This window comes from Hyperolius riggenbachi, chromosome 11 (assembly GCF_040937935.1).
Source record: "Hyperolius riggenbachi isolate aHypRig1 chromosome 11, aHypRig1.pri, whole genome shotgun sequence".
In the NCBI taxonomy this organism is placed as follows: Eukaryota; Metazoa; Chordata; class Amphibia; order Anura; family Hyperoliidae; genus Hyperolius; species Hyperolius riggenbachi.
The window spans coordinates 244,178,482-244,204,362 of NC_090656.1; the positions used below are offsets into that span (position 1 = coordinate 244,178,482).

At 45.0% G+C, this 25,881-nt stretch overlaps 1 protein-coding gene across 1 annotated transcript in view; it reads left to right on the forward strand.

Moving 5' to 3' along the window:
- The first annotated feature begins 2,105 nt into the window (after window positions 1–2,105).
- Window positions 2,106–25,881, forward strand: part of TPCN2 (two pore segment channel 2) — a 131,471-nt gene continuing 107,695 nt past the window's right edge. The window contains exons 1-2 of the mRNA XM_068261638.1: window positions 2,106–2,372; window positions 12,755–12,816. Of these exons, the coding sequence (XP_068117739.1) occupies window positions 2,189–2,372; window positions 12,755–12,816 (246 nt within the window). The 5' untranslated portion in view covers window positions 2,106–2,188. The remainder of the gene's footprint in view (window positions 2,373–12,754; window positions 12,817–25,881) is intronic.

A 25,881-nucleotide genomic window follows, 5' to 3' on the forward strand; every position in this document is an offset into this window, starting at 1 on the left:
ATAACCAAGTCGGCTAGGCCCCCTGCAAAACCCTTTCTCCCTCTTTCCCCAATCAAAATTGTGACTGGCTTCCCCTGCACTGCCATGTAATCCTTCCTCCCCCCCCCACCCCCAACTCCTCCATTTGGCTGCACCGTACCGTGTAACTTAGTGTGACGTGCATCAGTGAGGCGTGAGGAGTTAGGACGTGTACACACTTCAGGCGGTTTTGTTATTTTTTAAGCGCGGGCGATTTTACAAAACTGCCTTGAAAGCGCTAACACCATGATTCTCTATGAGATTGTTCATATCTAAGCAGTTAGTTTCCGAACCATTTAGATAAGCGGTGCTTAAGCCATTTTTGAGACAATTTTGCCTCAATGGAAGGTATAGGGAAAACGCTCACAAAACTGCTTTGTGGAGGGATTGCGTTCTCGTTTTTAAGAATAAATACATTGTATTTATTATTTTCCGGATCAAAGAGTTCACTTCCTGACTTGAGTCAGGGAGTGAATTACCAAACACTCGGGAAAAACGTGTCGGAAAAAAGGGGTCTTGGGGGCCATTATTATACCCCTGGGGATATCCAAGTAGTGTGTTCTGTTCTTTGGAGACAGGAGGAGAGGGACAACAGGTGGCCGATGACATTACTATTGGTAAAAGTCAGGCTGGACAACTATAGTCAATAAAATGTATGGAGACAGGCCCCGTTCACACTTGCAGGGGCATAGCAATAGCCCCTGCAAGGGATGCAGGTGCAGGGGGGCCCCGAGCTCGCTAGGGGGCCCAGCCAGGGCCGTGTTTAGCAGCAGGAGGTGGGTGCAGCACAGAAAAGGGGGCAGTGGGCACACAGCGGTGGGGAAGGGGGCCAACTCCCCTCCTCCCTCACCTACGGCCCCCCTGCAGTGCTCTCAGCTCCCCTCCAGAGGGAGGGGCGAAGGGGGGGCCCCATCCAACGTTTTGCAGTGATTTCTAGTTACGCCCCTGCACACTGGGAATCGCAAAGCGCTAGCAAGATCGCTAGTGTTTTGCGCTGGAGCTGGGAAGGTAAATGTTTACATGGCTGCCATTCAGACCGGCCTAGAGAGACCACCGTGGGACTGAAGAGGACAGGGGAAGCCTAAATCGTATCCAGAGGATTCCCCCTCCCGAGGTAAGAACCCCCCAGCGGCCCTTTTTTTCGATACAGTTTGATACTCTTCCTGTACTGGAAAACAATATGAGACTTTATTTCTTTGCTAATAATGTTCTATTTCTTAGCTGTACTACACATAGAGTTCATTATGTCATAAGTTTATTTGACTCCTGTTCCCAGGTGCCTTTCAAAACCTATCCCTGCAAATTCCACCTCAGATTTTCCACACGTCCAATTCTATGTTTTGCAATATCTCAGTTACTTTTTTTTTTTGTCCATTTTAAATGAGATTTTTCGGATTTCGATTTTTTTTTCCATACCAATGAAGTTTATTTATATATGAAATTGCACAGTATGACTTACAGAAAAAAAATCCAATTCACAAAATGCACCCAAAAGAAATGCAGCACCACCGAATGATTTAAAAACCGCAGAAAAATCTGATCAGAAAAATTGCACGACTACACAAGTCTGATACGATGCCAGCAACTTGCATTATATGCGATGCGTGGGGGACGGGAATACGCAAAACCAATACGTTAAAAGCCTCTCATAAACAGACCCCCAAAAAGTTTCCGCAACACGAAAAAACTTGCCGATGGTCAGCGCAGGAAACGCGCACCCCCTGAAGTATTCTGCAGTTCAAGGTGCACTTTTATGTTCAAACTATATTTTCCTTCTCAATATAAATGAATGAGCTGCAATGAATAGTGTGACATGTAACAGTAATATAGCATATCAGACCCGCTGTCATCAGAAGCAGTATGACTTTAAATGATGCTGGCCGTTGTCAATAAAGTTTTCTCAATACAAAGCAGGAGGGGAGGGGCGGAAGTGTAGTTCGGAGAGCGCAGAGCGTGCATTAGCGGCGTCACAGATGTCCCCATAGAGAGACTACATCTCCCGGCGTGCTTTGCGCTGTGTGCCGCGTCAGTCCCCGCTGAGAGACTACATCTCCCGGCGTGCTTTGCGCGCCCGCTGTGTTCCGCGTTAGTGGGAGTCTGGCTGTATTAGCAAAAGTTTGGCTGGAGTTGGTGGCAGAGTTGGAGTTGGTCGGGCTGCTGGCCGGTCGGGATGGAGTCGGATCCGCTGCTGCCCCCCGTGGAGCGGAGTTGGTGTGCAGAGCCTGAGTTCAGCCTGTCCCAGGAGAAGCCCCCCAAAGCCAGGACAGCCTCCTACTCCTCCACTGCCCCCTCCAGTGCGGCTGTCCTGCTGGAACCCGGGCTGCCCGGCAAGGTGCAGGAGGAGGCTGCTGCTGGTGAGATCATTTCATGGCACATCATTATTATTATTACTATTATTGTTACGATCACCAGGATTACTATTATTATTACTATTGCTATTATTACTATTGCTATTATTACTATTACTACTATTATAATTATTACTATAATTATTACTATTATTACTATTACTACTGCTATTCGTAGATGGAGAAGTAGTATTACTATGCTTTTATGCACCCTTGCAAACCCCTTCATACTTGCAGTGTATACCTTCATATTTGTTTGCAGTTTATGTAGAGTGAAACACTGTAAAATATGTGCAAACATACAAATAAGAAATACAATTTTTTTCCAGAGTAAAATGAGCCATAAATTACTTTACTCCTATGTTGCTGTCACTTACATTGGGTTGTAGAAATCTGACAGAAGTAGCAGGTTTTGGACTAGTCCATCTCTTCATGGGGGGATTCTCAGCAAGGCTTTTATTCCTTATAAAGATCTTCCCTAAAAAGGATTTAAACAATGGTGCTGGCCAGCTTCCCTGCTCCCTACACAGTTTTTTGGAAGTTGGACAGAGCAACTGCCATTCACTGGGCTCTTTCACATCAGAGCTTGTGTTAGAGAACGCTCAAAGCATGTTTTGTTGTATGTGGTTTAATCCGTTTTGATATGCGTTGCACTGCAGTGAGTGTGCGTGTTTAATGCGTTACAGCACATAGGAAAACGCAGGTCATTTTTTTTTTTCTTTTTAGTTTTCAACTTTCTACATTGTTCCTCTGTTGCATTCTGGGACTGATTGCCTGCGTTAACGGTTTAAAAACGCGCATAGTGTGCGTTTTGCATTGACTAACATTGTAACGCATAAAGCTAGCGTCGGCCGAAAAACTGCGCCTGGGTGCAGTGTAACGCAACGCACAAAAACGCAGCATTATATATGAAAGCTAGAATGAAAGTCTATGGACTTTCATTTTACCTTGGGTAACGCAAACTTTACCCGTTGCGTTGAAGCACAGAAAATCTGCCCTAATGTGAAAGAGCCCTTAGTGCTTTTGAAAATAAATAAATCCCTGAGAATCTCCCATGAAGAGATGGACTCGTCCAAAACCTGTCACTTCTGTCAGATTTCTACTGCCTACTGTAAGTGACAGCAACATAGGAGAAAAGTAATTTATGGCTCATTTTACTCTGGAAAAAATGTACTACTTATTTGTATATGTTTGCACATATTTTAAATATTACAGTTTTTCGCTGTAGTGAACCTTAAAGGACATCTGAGGTAAAAATAAACTGATGAGAAAAATAATTGTATTCACCCTCCTTCTCCTAAAAATGACCCTTTTTTAATATATCCAACGGTTTTATTTTATATATAAATCTAGTTTAAGTTTTTACTGTTTCATTGTCTCTGCTCAATGACACATTCATTGAAGTATGCCAGAGCTCAAATCTATGAGTTATTGGCCCTTTTTTTCTCTTTCCTGCTCTCAGAAGCCATTTACTGCCAGTTTTATGCCAGTAATTAGTTATCAGTGAGGGTTATATTATAGTCTGACCCAGTCCGAACCGATCTCAACCTGGACAGAAACTGTTACTTGGATACCTGATTTTTAACTCCTTACAGGCAGGGAAATAAGATAAAAAACACAGCCTAGTTATCTGTGTGCTAGGCATTGTACATACACATGTCTGTCTCATCATGTCACATGTCACCTCGGGTGTCCTTTAACTGAAAGGGATATGGATGTTTCTTTTTAAACAATACCAGTTCCCTGGCAGTCCTGCTGATCTCTTTTGCTGCAGTAGTGTCTGAATCACACGCCTGAAACAAGCATGCAGCTAATCCAGTCTGACTTCAGCCAGAGCACCTGATCTGCTACATGCTTGTTGAGGGGCTGTGGCTGAAAGTATTAGAGACACAGGATTAGCAGGAGAGTCAGGCAATTGGTATTATTTTAAAAGGAAAAATACATATCAGTTTAGGTTCCATTTAAAGTGTCCCTGAGATGCAAAGATATAAAAGTTTTATACCTACCTGGGGCTTCCTCCAGCCCCCTCCGCATGGATCTCTCCCACACAGCCGTCCTCCTCCTCCTCTGTGTCCTCGTTCGCCCGATAGATGCCCCTTGAGCTGGGCCAGTCAGGGCAGTTACAGTTTTCCCGCGTGTGCATTCCCCCCGTTTCTCTCCCGCGGCAGGGAGAGTTCTGTGTGTGCCCGACTGATCAAGCTAACAGGGCATCTACCGGGAGAACGAGCAGGCGGAGGAGGACGTCGTGGGAGCGATCCGTGTGGGTGGGGCTAGAGGAAGTCCCAGGTATGTATAAAATAATTATATATTTGCGTAACAGGTTTCCTTTAAAGAGTACCTGTAAGGGATAAGGCTGGTACACACTATTCTATTTTCCCATCAGATCAAAGGGTCAGTTGATAATTTATGGCTTGTCTGATCAGCTCCCGACCGAGAACAGGATTGATTTTTCCTTTGAGATCAGTACTGCTCAAAATCAATGCTGTTCTCAGTCGGGAGCAGATGGGATGTCAAAACTTTTATTATTATTATTTATTTTATTTATAAAGCGCCATCATATTCATGTGCCGTAACCATGCAGTGTGTAGAGAAAATCGTTGTGAAACAATTCTATGGGCGATTGGAATGCTGGGTTTAACAGTATTATCTGAAGAGCGAGCGTAATTAATAATTACCTACAGTGATATTCCTATGCAGCTTTCACATAGTGTGCGGTGCGTTCTGACATTAAAGTGGACCTGAACTCTTGCTCAGGACAGAAGGAAAACACAGAGAAATGCACCCTGTATGTATTTAGAGAGTTTAGCCTTCCCAATCCCCCCCCTCATCTGTGACTAATCACCACTGTAATTTTATCTCTTCAGCTGTGTCAGCTCAGGAATCTTCTCTGCCATGGCCGAGCAACTAATTTGTGAACACAGGATGTTAACCCTATGTCTGCTTCCATGAAAGCAGGAAGTAGACACACTGCAAATTTATAACAGGATTTGTATCCGCTGCAACAAAGAAATATTTTTCTTTAAAGGTTATTATGCTGAGGCTTATCTTTTTAGAGCAGAGAGGAAGTTCTGAGTTCAGGTCCGCTTTCACCAGGTAACGTGTGCTCTTACAGTGTCAGTGAGGCATACTTCCATTGTACTTTATGCTTCACTGTATGGGTTGCACTTCTGTGCGATACAACTTTTCTGCTCCGTTGCAATCTTTTCGCTACTTGTACAGTGTGAAAGCGCCCCAAGAAGAAGGCTTCGCTCAGTATTTTTGTTACCACAAATTCAGGGTTATTGTAAGGCTAATACATGACATATGAGATAGTGAAGTCATTTATGCGGAAAAAGAAAGAAAGGTTTGTTTTGTAATTTCAAAAAAAAAAGATTGGCAATTTTATGAAAGTAGAACTAGTAGAAACAAAAAAGCACAAGGACACCGTGAGCCCGATATCGAGTATTATCGTTGCGTAAGTTGGTCTATTGTAGTAAAAATATACTCACAATTCTGGGTTGCTTCTACGGCAACCACCATCAGAGCATGTGGAGAAGTACCGTCTCCACTCGGCCTTGTCGGTCGCCGTTCCCGGAGGAAAAAAATACCACTATAAGGCTATAATGATATAACCCCACGTTGTGAGGTATTATTTAGTATAAAACACTGTGGGAGGCGCCCTTACGTATCAGGATATATATAGCACAACATAAAAATATCTCGAAGGTAAGCGTGATACGTCTTACCTGGTACGAAGACTCAAACACATAAGGTAGTAGAATTTGAATTTATTTATAGCACTAGGGACAACGCGTTTCGCGACCACAAGTCGCTTCTTCAGGTCAAATAACGTGCTGTATGTCAGGAATGCTCAGCGTGGGCGCCTCCCACAGTGTTTTATACTAATTTTATGAACGGATGGAAACCAGTCTTATCACCCGAACGATAGTCTGTACACACGTCGGATTTGACGTGCGAACGACTGAACGACGGAACGTTCAAACGACGGGTCGTTCAGAAAAATCCGACGTGTGTATGGGCCTTAAGAGATAAAACATTAAGATCAGATACATCAGTCTAATTGTTTCCAGTACAGGAACAGTTGAGAAACTCCAGTTGTTATCTCTATGCAAACAAGCCATTAAGCTCTCCGACTAAGTTAGTCGTGGAGAGGGCTGTTATCTGACTTTTATTATCTCAACCGTAAGTGAACTGTTTACTTTTTCTCTGCCAGAGGAGAGGTCATTACTTCACAGACTGCTCTGAAAGAATCATTTTGAATGCTAAGTGTTGTGTAATGTGCCCATATTATAGAATGATGCAATGTTAGAAAAAACACTATATACCTGAAAATAAAAGTACGAGAATATTTTCTTTGCTGCTAATCTTCTAGTAATTCATAGTACACAACCAATTCATTATATCATATTTTTTTCTCTCGCTTCAGTGTCTCTTTAAGTTATGCCCACAGGGGGGCATTGCACACCCTGCAAAAAGCAGGATTGTAACGGAGGGGAGAAGTATAACATGGTAAATGTGCAATGTACACGGTGAAGCATACTGCACATACAAAGCATGCTTCGCTGCACCTGTTAGCGGGTAGGTTATGCCATACTGCAATACATGCGTCGCGTTATGCCAACACATTCCGTCGCACCGCACTGCTAACGCGCCAATGTGAACGTCCCATTACAAGATAATTGCATCGCGTTAGCAATGTGATTATATGGTCCAGCACAACGCACCCCAGAGCCCCACTGTGAACTTAAATATTATGCAGCAGGGCACTGGGCCAATCGAAACCCATAGTAAGTGCACTGGCCCTATTCCAAACTGCATACAATTTGCATTACATTTGCATGCAAGCAGGAATTAGCAGTTTTTTTTCTTTGTCTATAGCAAAAAAATGAACTTTTTTTTTTTAATTATAATTTGTGATTTGGTAACATTGACATGTCTTGTTATGTTAAAGTGTACCTGAGACTGGAGGATATCAGAAATGTATACATACCCAGTATTCTACTCCAATTTTTTTTTCCAGCTGGGTGGGGCCCTACGGGAGAATGCAGGGCCAGTGCTTCTTTGCGCCTCTCTGCTTACAGCACAAGAGGCAGATGAGTAGGTGAGCCGATGACAGCCGGCTGATCACCAAAATTAGCCGGGTGGAGCACTCGGCTAAAAGAGCTTAGGGAGAACATTGCATACCTGGGGCCTCCTTCAGCCAGATCGCTCCCACGCCGCTGTCCCCCGCTGCCTGCAACCTCCGCAAATTACCCCGGAAACTCCTCCGGCCAGGGGCCATACTGTGCAGGGTTGGCTGTGCGTGCTCCCACGTCGTGCTCCGCTGGTTGGGAGAGTTCTGCGCCTGCACAGTAGTACTGCGCAAGTGCAGAACTCTCCCAGCCACGGAAGCGAGGCAGGGGAAGCGCGCACAGCCCGCCTGCGCAGACTGGCCCCAATTGGACGACTTACCGGGGCCAGTTGCGGAGGCTGCAGACAGCAGAGGACGGTGGCGTGGAGCGATCTGTCCAGAAGGGGCTGGAGGAAGCTCCAGGTATGTGTTAATTTTTAATATCCCCGTCTAACTTTTAGTGTAATTTTTTTGAATGCATGTCCTCTTGATGACCTCTGGGGATTATTGGCGGGTGTCGCGGGCGGAGCAAGCTGTCATCGCACATTATTGCTGTGTCAGTATAAGTCCTGTATTATTAGATAGGAACACACCCACTTATAAAGTTCTCTTGTCACTAAAGTTTGTGTAATAGAGGCAAAGGCTAATTTTCCTCAGAGTGTAATTTAGATCACCGTACATTAGTTATGTGCCATCATCCTGACAAAGAAAATACACTGCTGCTAAGATGAGACATTTAAAATGAACCAGAAGTGAGACATATGGAGGATGCCATATTTATTTCCTGTTGAACAATACCAGTTGCCTGGCTGCCCTGCTGATCTTTCTGGTCAGTAGTGACTGAATCACACACCTGAAACAAGCATGCAGCTAATCTTGTCAGATTTGTCATAGACCTCTGATCTGCTGCATGCTTGTTCAGGGGCTATGGCTTAAAATGTTAGAGGCAGAGGATCAGCAGGACAGCCAGGCAATGTGCATTATTTAAAAGCAAACAGACATGTCAGCCTCCATATCCCGCCCACCTCTGGTTCCCTTTAATACAAAGGCTGCATGAAGAGAGTTAGAATAATGCGATCAGTTACAGCCCAGTACTGTGAACAGGCTCATAGAATTGTATGGGCAGTGAGTTATCACGCAGAATTATTGTGCAACACAACTGAGCACTGTGATCTAGCCCTCAAACAATACCAGTTACCTGGCTGTCCTGCTGATCTATTTGGCATCAGTAGTGCCTGAATCACACACCTGGAACAAGCATGCAGCTATTCCAGTCATATTTCAGTCAGAGCACCTGATCTGCTGCTTGCTTGTTCAGGGGCTGCGGCTAAAAGTATTAGAGGCAGAGGATTAGCAAGATTGCCAGTAGACCTGAACTATAAATCGAATTTAAACCCAAATCGTGATCACCAAGATCACGATTTCGGAATCGTCAAAGCGGCGATTTCCACAATGATGTCATTTTCACACGGGGAAGATTGAAGAAGCGGCTTCAAACTTCCCCCAAGTCCAACGCTGTCAGTCCTCTCTTGACTTCTGCCGGTGTAATGTCTGATTGCGCTGCCCGGAAGCTCCCTTCCACACTGAGTAGCACGCATGCTGGTTCCGGGGCTGGAGGTGTAATGTCTGATTGCGCTGCCCGGAAGCTCCCTTCCACACTGAGTAGCACGCATGCTGGTTCCGGGGCTGGAGGTGTAATGTCTGATTGCGCTGCCCGGAAGCTCCCTTCCACACTGAGTAGCACGCATGCTGGTTCCGGGGCTGGAGGTGTAATGTCTGATTGCGCTGCCCGGAAGCTCCCTTCCACACTGAGTAGCACGCATGCTGGTTCCGGGGCTGGAGGTGTAATGTCTGATTGCGCTGCCCGGAAGCTCCCTTCCACACTGAGTAGCACGCATGCTGGTTCCGGGGCTGGAGGTGTAATGTCTGATTGCGCTGCCCGGAAGCTCCCTTCCACACTGAGTAGCAGGCATGCTGGTTCCGGGGCTGGAGGTGTAATGTCTGATTGCGCTGCTCGGAAGCTCCCCTCCACACTGAGTAGCATGCATGCTGGTTCCGGGGCTGGAGGTGTAATGTCTGATTGTGCTGCCCGGAAGCTCCCTTCCACACTGAGTAGCACGCATGCTGGTTCCGGGGCTGGAGGTGTAATGTCTGATTGCGCTGCTCGGAAGCTCCTCTCCACACTGAGTAGCATGCATGCTGGTTCCGGGGCTGGAGGTGTAATGTCTGATTGCGCTGCTCGGAAGCTCCTCTCCACACTGAGTAGCATGCATGCTGGTTCCGGGGCTGGAGGTGTAATGTCTGATTGTGCTGCCCGGAAGCTCCCTTCCACACTGAGTAGCACACATGCTGGTTCCGGGGCTGGAGGTGTAATGTCTGATTGTGCTGCCCGGAAGCTCCCTTCCACACTGAGTAGCACGCATGCTGGTTCCGGGGCTGGAGGTGTAATGTCTGATTGCGCTGCTCGGAAGCTCCCCTCCACACTGAGTAGCACGCATGCTGGTTCCGGGGCTGGAGGTGTAATGTCTGATTGCGCTGCCCGGAAGCTCCCTTCCACACTGAGTAGCACGCATGCTGGTTCCGGGGCTGGAGGTGTAATGTCTGATTGCGCTGCTCGGAAGCTCCCTTCCACACTGAGTAGCACGCATGCTGGTTCCGGGGCTGGAGGTGTAATGTCTGATTGCGCTGCCCGGAAGCTCCCCTCCACACTGAGTAGCACGCATGCTGGTTCCGGGGCTGGAGGTGTAATGTCTGATTGCGCTGCCCGGAAGCTCCCTTCCACACTGAGTAGCACGCATGCTCAGTGTGAAGTTAATGATGCTGCTGGTGGTAACATAATAAATATCTCCGCTTCCACACATCATACACTCCCCAAATTTTCAGGGAAGGGAGTGGATCCCCCGAACGACCTCTATGCCAAATTGCAGCCCCCGAGACCCGCTGGTTCAGGAGATAGATTAGAGAAAAGTATCTCGGGAACCAGTGGGGCTCAGGGGCTGCAATTTGGCATAGAGGTCGTTCTGGGGGTTTCCTCCCTACCCTGAAAATTTGGGGAGTGTAGGATGTGTGGGAGCGGAGATATTTAGTATTTTACCACCAGCAGCATAATTAAATAGGAACTGGCCGCACAGTCTCCTACTGCGCATGCGGGGCAGCGCAAATCCACAGGCAGCGCAATCTGACACAACACCGGCAGCATCATTATACAGGAAATGTGGCCGTACAGTCTCCTACTGCGCATGCGGGGCAGCGCAAATCCACAGGCAGCGTAATCAGACACATCGGCACTTGTGCATGGCATACTTCCTGGTTCCTGTATGTCACATGACTTACAGGAAGTGTGCCGTGCATTAGAGCCTGCAGGAGGCGAAGTGGTGAGACGGGTATCGCTGGACTCGTGCTGGAAGGTATGTCCAGCACTGTCCGGACAGAGGGGGCACAGAGAGAGGGGCACAGAGAGAGACAGAGTGGGCACTCTAACCAGAGTCCTACTCTAACCAGGCAAAAATGCTAGTTTTATCAGCGTTCTAGTGGGAACCATGCCAAAAGCCCAGGGGTCAGCTAAATGGGGGAAATTAAATTAAAAACACCTCACCTTCTACTAGCTACTAACTGAACTATGAGCACCGCTCATTTATATGCTTAAAGAGAATCTGTATTGTTAAAATCGCACAAAAGTAAACATACCAGTGCGTTAGGGGACATCTCCTATTACCCTCTGACACAATTTTGCCGCTCCTCGACGTATTAAAAGTGGTTAAAAACAGTTTTAAAAAGTTTGTTTATAAACAAACAAAATGGCCACCAAAACAGGAAGTAGGTTGATGTACAGTATGTCCACACATAGAAAATACATTCATACACAAGCAGGCTGTATACAGCATTCCTTTTGAATCTCAAGAGATCATTTGTGTGTTTCTTTCCCCCTGCAGCTATCTTCCACTGAAGTGTCAGGCTGTTTTTTCCTGCAGAGTGCAGACAGCTCTGCCCGTATGTAATTCATCAGTATGTGAAAGCCTAGCCAGCTCAGAGGAGGATTTATCCAGCTTGTAAAAGATAAGAGAGAAGAGAGAAGCTGCTCTAATCTAAATAATACACAGGCAGTGTGCAGAGAGGGGCCTGAAGGGGGGAGATGCATCACAGAACCACAACACTGAAGAACTTGGCAGCCTTCCAGACACAGGCTGACAAGTCTGACAAGAGAGAGATAAGTTGATTTATTACAGAGACTGTGATAGTAGAAAGTGCTGCAGTAAGCCAGTACACATTAGAATAGCTTTTGGAACTTGTAGGATGATAAAAAACAGGATGCAATTTTTGTTACGGAGTCTCTTTAACTGTGCTAGAGGTGGGCGTGGTCATGCAGGCTCACAGGGGAAAATAACATAAGCCAAGGGGTGAGCAGCACAAACCAAATTTTATGCAATTCTATGCAAAGCATGCACACAGCACTGGAGGTCCCCAGTCTCCATAAGAAATATATAAATACAGAGGGTGCTGCAGCACACAACAGGAAAACAGTGACAGGGGCTCTTGGTTACGCTTTAACGCATTTAAGTATATATTTAAGTATCTATCTATCTCTCTCTGTCACCAACTGTCCCTCAAATGAGTTCAGTCTAATCCCTACCATAGTCACATGTATTGTGTAGCGATATCGTGTATCATAGTCTAGGGCCAATTTAGGGGGAAGCCAATTAACTTATCTGTGTGTCTTTGGGGTGTGGGAGGAAACCGGAGTGCAAGGAGGAAACTCACACAGACACGGCGAGAACATACAAACTCCTTGCAGATAGTGCCCTGACTGTGGTTTGAACCAGGGACCCAGCGCTGCAAGGCGAGTGTGCTAACCACTATACCACCCTGCTGCCCTCATTCTCATTAGCGATCTTGAATGTTTTCCTTGCACCGCCTTTTTATATGAAGGTTTTTTTGCCTGTATGTAATGAATGAATTCAGACACGGTGTGAGAGAGTCTGAGACCTATGTGACCAGAGAGACAGAATGCCAGAGCTTAATAGCTGCTGTGAATTGCGTATCCCTATCGATTTCCTGCCCCTTTTCTATGGGTAGCGGTATAGGCCAGGCTTAGAATACGCTGTGAGTAGAACGCTTTGTTGTTGGCTGGAACTTCCTGTAGAGAAGCATTCGCTGCAGAAAATTGCTGTGGAGAAGTGATTTGTAGCAGCGATTTGCCTTTCGGGCGTTTCCAGCATTATATGGGTCTATTTCGCTACATTGGTGTTGCCATGACTGATCGCTGTTTTTCCTGTTCCAGGTGGTGTAAGCGATCGTCTCTACATAAAACAAGCTGTTGTGTTTATAGAAGACGCCATTCAGGTAAGAATATCGACATCCGCAGATATGTCACCAGGGAGCAGTAACAGGAAGTCATAAAGACAAATGGTCTTCAGCTAACCGCACCTCAAGGGAAGAATACACAGATGGTGCCCATACATTAGCCAATATTTAGGGCCAATCCACCTTCCAGTTCGATAATCTTATCGAATCTGAGGAGAGTTGGATCTTCTGATTGATTCCAGCTGAAATGGGTCAAGAGAATCAATTAGACATTGGTGGTTGCAAGGGCTGAACACACTGGCCAGGAGTGGTGCCAGCAGACAGGTGAGCCTTGAACACTGCGCACACAGGCACATGGATGGGGGGGGGGGCATATGCTAAGGGGAGGCTAGGAAGATTTTCAATAAATGTCATGCTGAAATCTGTTGGAAATTGCTGTGCAGTGTGTGGGGAAGGTAATTGACCGGTGGTCGGTCTGGTGGCGCATTGACAGGTGTATAGGCACCTTTACTTTGTCTGAAGCCGCTTTCCTCAGATACACTTACTATTAAGATGAGTTTCTCCTCGCCATGTTATCCACCCTTAGCATCCCAGCCAATACAAGTTTGTTTGCATTTAAAAAAACAAAACCTTACCTTGTCAGTATCTTATCCCATTCCGATTCTTAAAGCGTAACTGTCGGGCATAAAATAAAAAATCAATTCTTTATTTTTTTTTCTGGTAAACAAGTAATTTGGATGCTAAGCAGGCAATCCAAAAGCTAAAATCACTATTACTTTTCTTGTTGATAAATGATCGTTCCCCAGTTTACCTGACTCTTGTTTGGTACACAAAGGAAGTTGCAGGGCATGCTGGGTTGTCCTTTTTTGCTTCTCTACTTCCCCTCAGACTTAACTAATGCAGCCTGATTGGCTGAAGCCTATGTATATATGCTAATTAGCAGTTCCCTATGTGGTCCTCTTGTGGGCTTTATATATTGTGCTATGAGCAGTTGTACTTCAGTGTCTGTCCTGATTTGAGACAGGACCAAGTATGGCCCGAAACGCCTGTGCGTCATCTTTCACTTCCCCACAGATGAACTTTTAAGATGCTGTAACTGTTTTTTAAAGAAAAGCCTAATAAGAACTGATTTTAGATGGTGTGACTCCTATGGAGTAATTTTACAGTGTCTTGTGACTCCAAAGGGGATTCCTGCATGTCTATAACCATTAGTGCGATGGCAATTACATCATACATATTCAATCTCTGTACACCCATCAATATCTACTGCCATCATCATTCTCTGTTCAGCATTATTTACCACTGATCACCACATTGCTACTTACAGGGGATGTAAAATCTCTGTACATCTATCCGTATCTTCTGCCATCATCATTCTCTGTTCAGCATTACAATTACCACTGATCAGCACATTGCTGCTTACAGGAGGGTGTAACATCTCTGTACAGCTATCAGTATCTCCTGCCATCATCATTCTCTGTTTAGCATTACAATTACCACTGATCACCACATTGCTACTTACAGGGGGATGTAACATCTCTGTACATCTATCAGTATCTCCTGCCATCATAATTCTCTGTTTAGCATTACAGTTACCACTGATCACCACATTGCTACTTACAGGGGGATGTAACATCTCTGTACATCTATCAGTATCTCCTGCCATCATCATTCTCTGTTTAGGATTACAGTTACCACTAATCACCACATTGCTACTTACAGGGGGATGTAACATCTCTGTACATCTATCAGTATCTCCTGCCATCATCCTTCTCTGTTTAGCATTACAGTTACCACTGACATCACATTGCTGCTTACAGGGGAATGTAACATCTCTGTACATCTATCAGTATCTCCTGCCATCATCATTCTCTGTTTAGCATTACAATCACCACTGATCACCACATTGCTGCTTACAGGGGGTGTAACATCTCTGTACAGCTATCAGTATCTCCTGCCATCATCATTCTCTGTTTAGCATTACAATTACCACTGATCACCACATTGCTACTTACAGGAGGATGTAACATCTCTGTACATCTATCAGTATTTCCTGCCATCATAATTCTCTGTTTAGCATTACAATTACCACTGAACACCACATTACTACTTACAGGGGGATGTAACATCTCTGTACATCTATCAGTATCTCCTGCCATCATCATTCTCTGTTTAGGATTACAGTTACCACTGATCACCACATTGCTACTTACAGGGGGATGTAACATCTCTGTACATCTATCAGTATCTCCTGCCATCATCATTCTCTGTTTAGAATTACAATTACTACATCACATTGCTGCTTACAGGGGAATGTAACATCTCTGTACATCTATCAGTATCTCCTGCCATCATCCTTCTCTGTTCAGCATTACAATTACCACTGATCACCACATTGCTGCTTACAGGGGGATGTAACATCTCTGTACATCTATCAGTATCTCCTGCCATCATCCTTCTCTGTTCAGCATTACAATTACCACTGATCACCACATTGCTGCTTACAGGGGGATGTAACATCTCTGTACATCTATCAGTATCTCCTGCCATCATCATTCTCTGTTTAGCATTACAATTACCACTGATCACCACACTGCTACTTACAGGGGGATGTAACATCTCTGTACATCTATCAGTATCTCCTGCCATCATCATTCTCTGTTTAGCATTACAGTTACCACTGACATCACATTGCTACTTACAGGGGGATGTAACATCTCTGTACATCTATCAGTATCTCCTGCCATCATAATTCTCTGTTTAGGAATACAATTACCACTGATCACCACACTGCTACTTACAGGGGGATGTAACATCTCTGTACATCTATCAGTATCTCCTGCCATCATCATTCTCTGTTCAGCATTAGTCACCACTGATCACCACACTGCTGCTTACAGGGGGATGTAACATCTCTGTACATCTATCAGTATCTCCTGCCATCATCATTCTCTGTTTAGCATTACAGTTACCACTGACACCACATTGCTACTTACAGGGGGATGTAACATCTCTGTACATCTATCAGTATCTCCTGCCATCATCATTCTCTGTGTAGCATTACAGTCACCACTGATCACCACATTGCTACTTACAGGGGAATGTAACATCTCTGTACATCTATCAGTATCGCATACCATCATCAATCTCTGTTTAGCATTACAGTCACCACATTGCTGCTACTTACAGGGGATGTAACATCTCTGTACATCTATCAGTATCTCCTGCCATCATCATTCTCTGTTTAGCATTGCAATTACCACTGCTCACCACATTGCTACTTACAGGGGATGTAACATCTCTGTACATCCATCAATATCTCCTGCCATCGTCATGCTCTGTTTAGCATTGCAGTTACCACTGATCACTATATTGCTGTTTACAACTGCATTTACTTCACTTTATTTTGCTACAAACAGTCGATGATTTATGTTTATTAATTACATAAATAAACCAAATACAATACAGTTACATATGATTCTACAATAGAAAACCATTCTATACATATTATTTTCACACTGCATATCATAACTATGACGCCGTCGATATGACATATCGAATGCGTCATGGAGTTACGAACGCCAGTTTCTTCGCAAACCAACCAAACTGACATTTGTTGGTTTAAAACCCCCTCTTTTTCTCTTACTCTCTGGCTGCTAACAAACCCTGGCTCTTTGGTAGCTTCTAATTACAAAATCTTTCACCTACATGGGACCGGGTGTTTCCTGGCTTTATGTGGCCCCCTAGAGAGTTTATAAGCTCATCCATCAGATGAAGGGTAGATATCAGCTGACAGAAGCTCATAAATTGCAGCTTTCTCCAGTCTGATCGGCCCCAGTCTCAGCAGGAGATCTGACACCTAGGCTGCTCCCTGAGCTTCAAAAGACTTCTGACCTCAGGAAAACCTATCTGTGACCTCACAAATATGAAATCCATCTTTTGCCATAAAGATGACTTTCCAAATAGGCAACAGCCTTTAGAACCCGCTTATTATGAAATTCGGAACCAAACAATTGGATTTTTCCGAATTAACGGTAAGCCCTGTCAAAGCAGAGATATGCATTTTGGGGTCACCGTTCACTCTAAACCCCCCCCCCCCCCCAAGTTTGGTTTTAGCAGATGCACACACTTGTGCTGATTATGAATATTTATTCGGGTTCTTGATATTACCCACGGGCATGCCGAGAGCGGGCAAAATATGAATTGTCCCAAACCTCTCTCTGCCTAAGGGGGCTCTGCCTTATTCAAATTGCACAAGGCTGGACTTGTGTGTCATAACTCCTCCCACCTACAGTGAGGAACAAAACTGACATGACCCCAAAAGTCCAGGTCCTTTACTTTTAATCTGACGCCAAGTAACATCCTGGCAGCCCGCAAGGACATGGGCCAAAACCTCCATCTTGGAACTTTTTCACAAAGGCCTAAGGCCGCATGGCAATCGCCATTCTGGACTTTGATTGCCGCATGGACTACCAATAACGGTATTTGAACTGTATATTCGGACATTCTGTTTCTTTTCTTCTCTTCTCTCTGTTAAATCAATCTGTTCTAAAATAAGCTGTGTGTATGTAGTTTAGAAATAAACTAACGATTTTTATCGTTCAGTCGTGTGCCTTTTCTGGTCATCTGATTGCTGCTATAACGAATCTGCCCTCTGAAGAGTCAGTCATACTACCGCATTGTTTTATGATTTGCTTATAATTGTTGATTTGCTAGCTAGGTTGCAAATAACAGTTTCTTCCTTCTAGGATTAGCTAGTACCAGATTTCCTGTGCGAAATCGATAACGTTAGTTTCTCGATTGTATCCAATCGAGATTGCATCCTAAATGGACCCAGTAACCTTTCTTTAACCACTTAAGCCCGAAGGGTTGACATTTTTTTACATCCGAGCAAGTTTCACCTCCGATTCATTTGCCAATAACTTTATCACTACTCATCACAATGAATTGATCTATATCTTGTTTTTTCCGCCACCAATTAGGCTTTCTGTGGGTGGTACATTTTGCTAAGGGCTCGTTTCCACTAGTGCGGTGCGGAATCGCCTGCATTCCACCGCGGACGAAATCGCATGCGATTTCGTATGCGATTCCGCATAGGTAAGGTATATGCGAATTTAACCATGTCACTGCCTGTGTACATTAACATTAATACCTATGCGAAATCGCATGCGATTTCGCGCCAAAAACGCATGGTCACCCCGCATGCGATTTCCCTATTAGATACATTAGCGGCGATTCGCGCACATTCCTTCTGCACGCGAAATCTGACGGCTCTGCCGTGCAGATTTCTGCCGCCCCAAAAAACGCTCCCGCAGCCGCACAAGTGGAAACGGCCCCATCCACTTACATTGCCTATGCGAATCCGCGTGCAGTGCCCGCATGCGGATTCGCTATAGTGGAAACGAGCCCTAAGAGCCACTTTACTGTAAATGCATTTTAACAGGAAGAATAAGAAAAAAACGGAAAAAATTCATTATTTCTCAGTTTTCAGCCATTATAGTTTTAAAATAATACATGCCTCCATAATTCAAACTCACGTATTGTATTTGCCCATTTGCCCCGGTTATTACACCGTTAAAATTATGTCCCTATCACAATGTATGGCGACAATATTTTATTTGGAAATAAAGGTGCATTTTTTCAATTTGCGTCCATCACTATTTAGAAGCCCATAATTTATTAAATCATATTGATATACTCCTTTGACATGCATATTTAAAAAGTTCAGACCCTTAGGTAACTATTTATGTTTTTTTTTTTTTTTTTTTTTTTTTTATTATTGTAATTTTTTTTTTTTTAATTTAAACTTGTATGTGGGTATTTTTTGGTGTGGGAGGTAAACAGGGAATTGTAAATGTCTGTAAATGTATTTTATTCAGTGTTAAGTGTTTTTGGTGTAGTTAGCTATTTGGCCACAAGATGGCCACAATCAAAAAGTCCTGGGAGCGATCGATCTCGCTCCCAGGCAGAAGAAAGGAGACCAGAGCTCAGAAAAGCCGCAGCGTCTCAAGTCTCAAAGCTGTCGGCTTGTTTTCGGGGGGGGGGGTCCGATCAGCGAAAGGGATTTATAATCCCTTTTCACTGATTGGTGGGCTAACGTCACATTGCTCACAGTCCATAAGCCGTTGGAAGTGACTATTCCCCGAACGGTGACTGGAGCATGTCGAACGTGATTGGGCTGGCTACCGTATTATGATAGCTTTGGGGTCTCTTTGCCCTATCCAAAATCAAAGAGTGGTGGCAGTGTATTTACCCGATTTCCAGTGCGAAATCGATATTTTTAGTTTACCGATTGTATATACTATCAGAATTGTACATGTATGGGCACCTCCAACCAATCTTAACCGTTTACTACGCACACAGTGAATTTGCCTCCAGCAGTCTCTAATGCATGAGACCTGCATGGCAACAGTGGCCTAGTAATAAGGGATTGGTGGATGTTTGTCCCATTACATATTGTCGGCAGCTGCGCGACCAATCTTTGTCAGTCTGTTCACCGTACTTCCTGCGTATGCTAACGGGAGCAGATCTCGACGGGATCGCGGTTGCTGGATTGTCAGAGGTTGAGCAAGAGGAGCAGCGGCACCGGCATGCCCTAGAACTTGCCCGGGCGGGACCAGCTTCTCCTAACCCTCCTGCTGCAGGAGGCACACCTCTACCTACAATCCAGCCCCGCGATCCCGTCGAGATCTGCTCCCGTTAGCGTACGCAGGAAGTACGGGCACAGACTGACAATGAGACCGGTTGCTGGATCGTCAGAGGTAGAAGAAAGAAAAAGCGACAGCGTGCCAATCCCGTCTAATCTGCTCCCGTCAGCATACGCAGGAAGTACGGTGAACAGACTGACAAAGATTGGTCGCGCAGCTGCCGACAATATGTAATGGGACAAACATCCACCAATCCCGTATTACTAGGCCACTGTTGCCATGCAGGTCTCATGCACTAGAGACTGCTGGAGGCAAATTCACTGTGTGCGTAGTAAACGGTTAAGATTGGTCGGAGGTGCCCATACATGTACAATTCTGATAGTATATACAATCGGTAAACTAAAAATATCGATTGCGCACTGGAAATCGGGTAAATACACTGCCACCACTCTTTGATTTTGGATAGGGCAAAGAGACCCCAACGCTATCATAATACGGTAGCCAGCCCAATCACGTTCGACATGCTCCAGTCACCGTTCGGGGAATAGTCACTTCCGACGGCTTATGGACTGTGAGCAATGTGACGTTAAAGAAAGGTTACTAGGTCCATGTATGATGCAATCTCGATTGGATACAATCGAGAAACTAACGTTATCGATTTCGCACAGGAAATCTGGTACTAGTTAATCCTAGAAGGAAGAAATGGTTATTTGCAACCTAGCTAGCAAATCAACAATTATAAGCAAATCATAAAACAATGCGTTAGTATGACTGACTCTTCAGAGGGCAGATTCGTTATAGCAGCAATCAGATGACCAGAAAAGGCACACGACTGAACGATAAAAATCGTTAGTTTATTTCTAAACTACATACACACAGCTTATTTTAGAACAGATTGATTTAACAGAGAGAAGAGAAGAAAAGAAACAGAATGTCCGAATATACAGTTCAAATACCGTTATTGGTAGTCCATGCGGCAATCAAAGTCCAGAATGGCCGATTGCCATGCGGCCTTAGGCCTTTGTGAAAAAGTTCCAAGATGGAGGTTTTGGCCCGTGTCCTTGCGGGCTGCCAGGATGTTACTTGGCGTCAGATTAAAAGTAAAGGACCTGGACTTTTGGGGTCATGTCAGTTTTGTTCCTCACTGTAGGTGGGAGGAGTTATGACACATACAAGTCCAGCCTTGTGCAATTTGAATTATGCAGTGCCCCCTTAGGCAGGGAGAGGTTTGGGTCAATTCATATTTTGCCCGCTCTCTGCATGCCCGTGGGTAATTTCAAGAACCCGAATAAATATTCATAATCAGCACAAGTGTGTGCATCTGCTAATACCAAACTTGGGGGGGGGGGGGTTAGGGTTAACGGTGACCCCAAAATGCATTTTTCTGCTTTGGCAGGGCTTACCGTTTAATTCGGAAAAATCCAATTGTGTGGTTTGTTCCGAATTTCATAATAAGCGGGTTCTAAAGGCTGTTGCCTATTTGGAAAGTCATCTATATGGCAAAAGATGCATTTCATATTTGTGAGATCACAGAAAGGTTTTCCTAAGGTCAGAAGTCTTTTGAAGCTCAGGTAGCAGCCTAGGTGTCAGATCTCCTGCTGAGACTGGGGCCGCTCAGACTGGAGAAAGCTGCAATTTATGAGCTTCTGTCAGCTGATATCTACCCTTCATCTGATGGATGAGCTTAAAAACTCTCTAGGGGGCCACATAAGGCCAGGAAACACCCGGTCCCATGTAGGTGAAAGATTTTGTAATTAGAAGCTACCAAAGAGCCAGGGTTTGTTAGCAGCCAGAGAATAAGCGGATTTTAAACCAACAAATGTCAGTTTGGTTGGTTTGCGAAGAAACTGGCGTTCGTAACTCCATGACGCATTCGATATGTCATATCGACGGCGTCACAATAACATACTCTTTTCATCTCTTCATTATATATGTACTTTATTTATTTATTGTATTTATAAAGCGCCAACATATTACGCAGCGCTGGACCTTAGTTTAGGTCACAGAAAGGTTTTCCTAAGGTCAGAAGTCTTTTGAAGCTCAGGTAGCAGCCTAGGTGTCAGATCTCCTGCTGAGACTGGGGCCGCTCAGACTGGAGAAAGCTGCAATTTATGAGCTTCTGTCAGCTGATATCTACCCTTCATCTGATGGATGAGCTTAAAAACTCTCTAGGGGGCCACATAAGGCCAGGAAACACCCGGTCCCATGTAGGTGAAAGATTTTGTAATTAGAAGCTACCAAAGAGCCAGGGTTTGTTAGCAGCCAGAGAATAAGCGGATTTTAAACCAACAAATGTCAGTTTGGTTGGTTTGCGAAGAAACTGGCGTTCGTAACTCCATGACGCATTCGATATGTCATATCGACGGCGTCACAATAACATACTCTTTTCATCTCTTCATTATATATGTACTTTATTTATTTATTGTATTTATAAAGCGCCAACATATTACGCAGCGCTGGACCTTAGTTTAGGTTACAGACAATATTTATGGGTGACAGACAGCAATATGACAATACAGGAATACAAGAAAAACCAGATCACACAGTATGAGTACAAGGTAATGCTTAGTCACTGGAGGGGAGCATGGGGATCACACAGCACAGTATGAGTACAAGGTAATGCTTAGTCACTGGATGGGAGCATGGAGATCACACAGCGCAGTATGAGTACAAGGTAATGCTTAGTCACTGGATGGAGCATGGTGATCACACAGCACAGTATGAGTACAAGGTAATGCTTAGTCACTGGATGGAGCATGGAAATCACACAGCACAGTATGAGTACAAGGTAATGCTTAGTCACTGGATGGAGCATGGAGATCACACAGCACAGTATGAGTACAAGGTAATGCTTAGTCACTGGATGGAGCATGGAGATCACACAGCACAGTATGAGTACAAGGTAATGCTTAGTCACTGGATGGAGCATGGAGATCACACAGCACAGTATGAGTACAAGGTAATGCTTAGTCAGTCACTGGATGGAGCATGGAGATCACACAGCACAGTATGAGTACAAGGTAATGCTTAGTCAGTGGATGGGAGCGTTGAGATCACACAGCACAGTATGAGTACAAGGTAATGCTTAGTCACTGGAGGGGAGCATGGAGATCACACAGCACAGTATGAGTACAAGGTAATGCTTAGTCACTGGATGCAGCATGGAGATCACACAGCACAGTATGAGTACAAGGTAATGCTTAGTCACTGGAGGGGAGCATGGAGATCACACAGCACAGTATGAGTACAAGGTAATGCTTAGTCACTGGATGGGAGCATGGAGATCACACAGCACAGATTGAGTACAAGGTAATGCTTAGTCACTGGATGGGAGCATGGAGATCACACAGCACAGTATGAGTACAAGGTAATGCTTAGTCACTGGATGGAGCATGGTGATCACACAGCACAGTATGAGTACAAGGTAATGCTTAGTCACTGGATGGAGCATGGAGATCACACAGCACAGTATGAGTACAAGGTAATACTTAGTCACTGGATGGAGCATGGAGATCACACAGCACAGTATGAGTACAAGGTAATGCTTAGTCAGTGGATGGAGCATGGAGATCACACAGCACAGTATGAGTACAAGGTAATGCTTAGTCACTGGATGGGAGCATGGAGATCACACAGCACAGTATGAGTACATGGTAATGCTTTGTCACTGGAGGGGAGCATGGAGATCACACAGCACAGTATGAGTACAAGGTAATGCTTAGTCACTGGATGGAGCATGGAGATCACACAGCACAGTATGAGTACAAGGTAATGCTTAGTCACTGGATGGAGCATGGAGATCACACAGCACAGTATGAGCACAAGTTAAGGCCTAGTCACTGGAGGGGAGCATGGAGATCACACAGCACAGTATGAGTACAAGGTAATGCTTAGTCACTGGAGGGGAGCATGGAGATCACACAGCACAGTATGAGTACAAGGTAATGCTTAGTCACTGGATGCAGCATGGAGATCACACAGCACAGTATGAGTACAAGGTAATGCTTAGTCACTGGAGGGGAGCATGGAGATCACACAGCACAGTATGAGTACAAAGTAATGCTTAGTCAGTGGATGGGAGCGTTGAGATCACACAGCACAGTATGAGTACAAGGTAATGCTTAGTCACTGGAGGGGAGCATGGAGATCACACAGCACAGTATGAGTACAAGGTAATGCTTAGTCACTGGATGCAGCATGGAGATCACACAGCACAGTATGAGTACAAGGTAATGCTTAGTCACTGGAGGGGAGCATGGAGATCACACAGCACAGTATGAGTACAAGGTAATGCTTAGTCACTGGATGGGAGCATGGAGATCACACAGCACAGATTGAGTACAAGGTAATGCTTAGTCACTGGATGGGAGCATGGAGATCACACAGCACAGTATGAGTACAAGGTAATGCTTAGTCACTGGATGGAGCATGGTGATCACACAGCACAGTATGAGTACAAGGTAATGCTTAGTCACTGGATGGAGCATGGAGATCACACAGCACAGTATGAGTACAAGGTAATACTTAGTCACTGGATGGAGCATGGAGATCACACAGCACAGTATGAGTATAAGGTAATGCTTAGTCAGTGGATGGAGCATGGAGATCACACAGCACAGTATGAGTACAAGGTAATGCTTAGTCACTGGATGGGAGCATGGAGATCACACAGCACAGTATGAGTACATGGTAATGCTTTGTCACTGGAGGGGAGCATGGAGATCACACAGCACAGTATGAGTACAAGGTAATGCTTAGTCACTGGATGGAGCATGGAGATCACACAGCACAGTATGAGTACAAGGTAATGCTTAGTCACTGGATGGAGCATGGAGATCACACAGCACAGTATGAGCACAAGTTAAGGCCTAGTCACTGGAGGGGAGCATGGAGATCACACAGCACAGTATGAGTACAAGGTAATGCTTAGTCACTGGAGGGGAGCATGGAGATCACACAGCACAGTATGAGTACAAGGTAATGCTTAGTCACTGGATGCAGCATGGAGATCACACAGCACAGTATGAGTACAAGGTAATGCTTAGTCACTGGAGGGGAGCATGGAGATCACACAGCACAGTATGAGTACAAGGTAATGCTTAGTCACTGGATGGGAGCATGGAGATCACACAGCACAGATTGAGTACAAGGTAATGCTTAGTCACTGGATGGGAGCATGGAGATCACACAGCACAGTATGAGTACAAGGTAATGCTTAGTCACTGGATGGAGCATGGTGATCACACAGCACAGTATGAGTACAAGGTAATGCTTAGTCACTGGATGGAGCATGGAGATCACACAGCACAGTATGAGTACAAGGTAATGCTTAGTCACTGGATGGGAGCATGGAGATCACACAGCACAGTATGAGTACATGGTAATGCTTTGTCACTGGAGGGGAGCATGGAGATCACACAGCACAGTATGAGTACAAGGTAATACTTAGTCACTGGATGGAGCATGGAGATCACACAGCACAGTATGAGTACAAGGTAATGCTTAGTCAGTGGATGGAGCATGGAGATCACACAGCACAGTATGAGTACAAGGTAATGCTTAGTCACTGGATGGGAGCATGGAGATCACACAGCACAGTATGAGTACAAGGTAATGCTTAGTCACTGGATGGAGCATGGAGATCACACAGCACAGTATGAGTACAAGGTAATGCTTAGTCACTGGATGGAGCATGGAGATCACACAGCACAGTATGAGCACAAGTTAAGGCCTAGTCACTGGAGGGGAGCATGGAGATCACACAGCACAGTATGAGTACAAGGTAATGCTTAGTCAGTCACTGTAGGGGAGCATGGAGATCACACAGCACAGTATGAGTACAAGGTAATGCTTAGTCACTGGATGGAGCATGGAGATCACACAGCACAGTATGATTACAAGGTAATGCTTAGTCACTGGATGGAGCATGGAGATCACACAGCACAGTATGAGTACAAGGTAATGCTTAGGCAGTCACTGGATGGAGCATGGAGATCACACAGCACAGTATGAGTACAAGGTAATGCTTAGTCAGTCACTGGATGGAGCATGGAGATCACACAGCACAGTATGAGTACAAGGTAATGCTTAGTCAGTCACTGGAGGGGAGCATGGAGATCACACAGCACAGTATGAGTACAAGGTAATGCTTAGTCAGTCACTGGATGGAGCATGGAGATCACACAGCACAGTATGAGTACAAGTTAATGCTTAGTCTGTCACTGGATGGAGCATGGAGATCACACAGCACAGTATGAGTACCAGGTAATGCTTAGTCAGTCACTGGATGGAGCATGGAGATCACACAGCACAGTATGAGTACAAGGTAATGCTTAGTCTGTCTCTGGATGGAGCATGGAGATCACACAGCACAGTATGAGTACAAGGTAATGCTTAGTCACTGGATGGAGCATGGAGATCACACAGCACAGTATGAGTACAAGTTAATGCCTAGTCA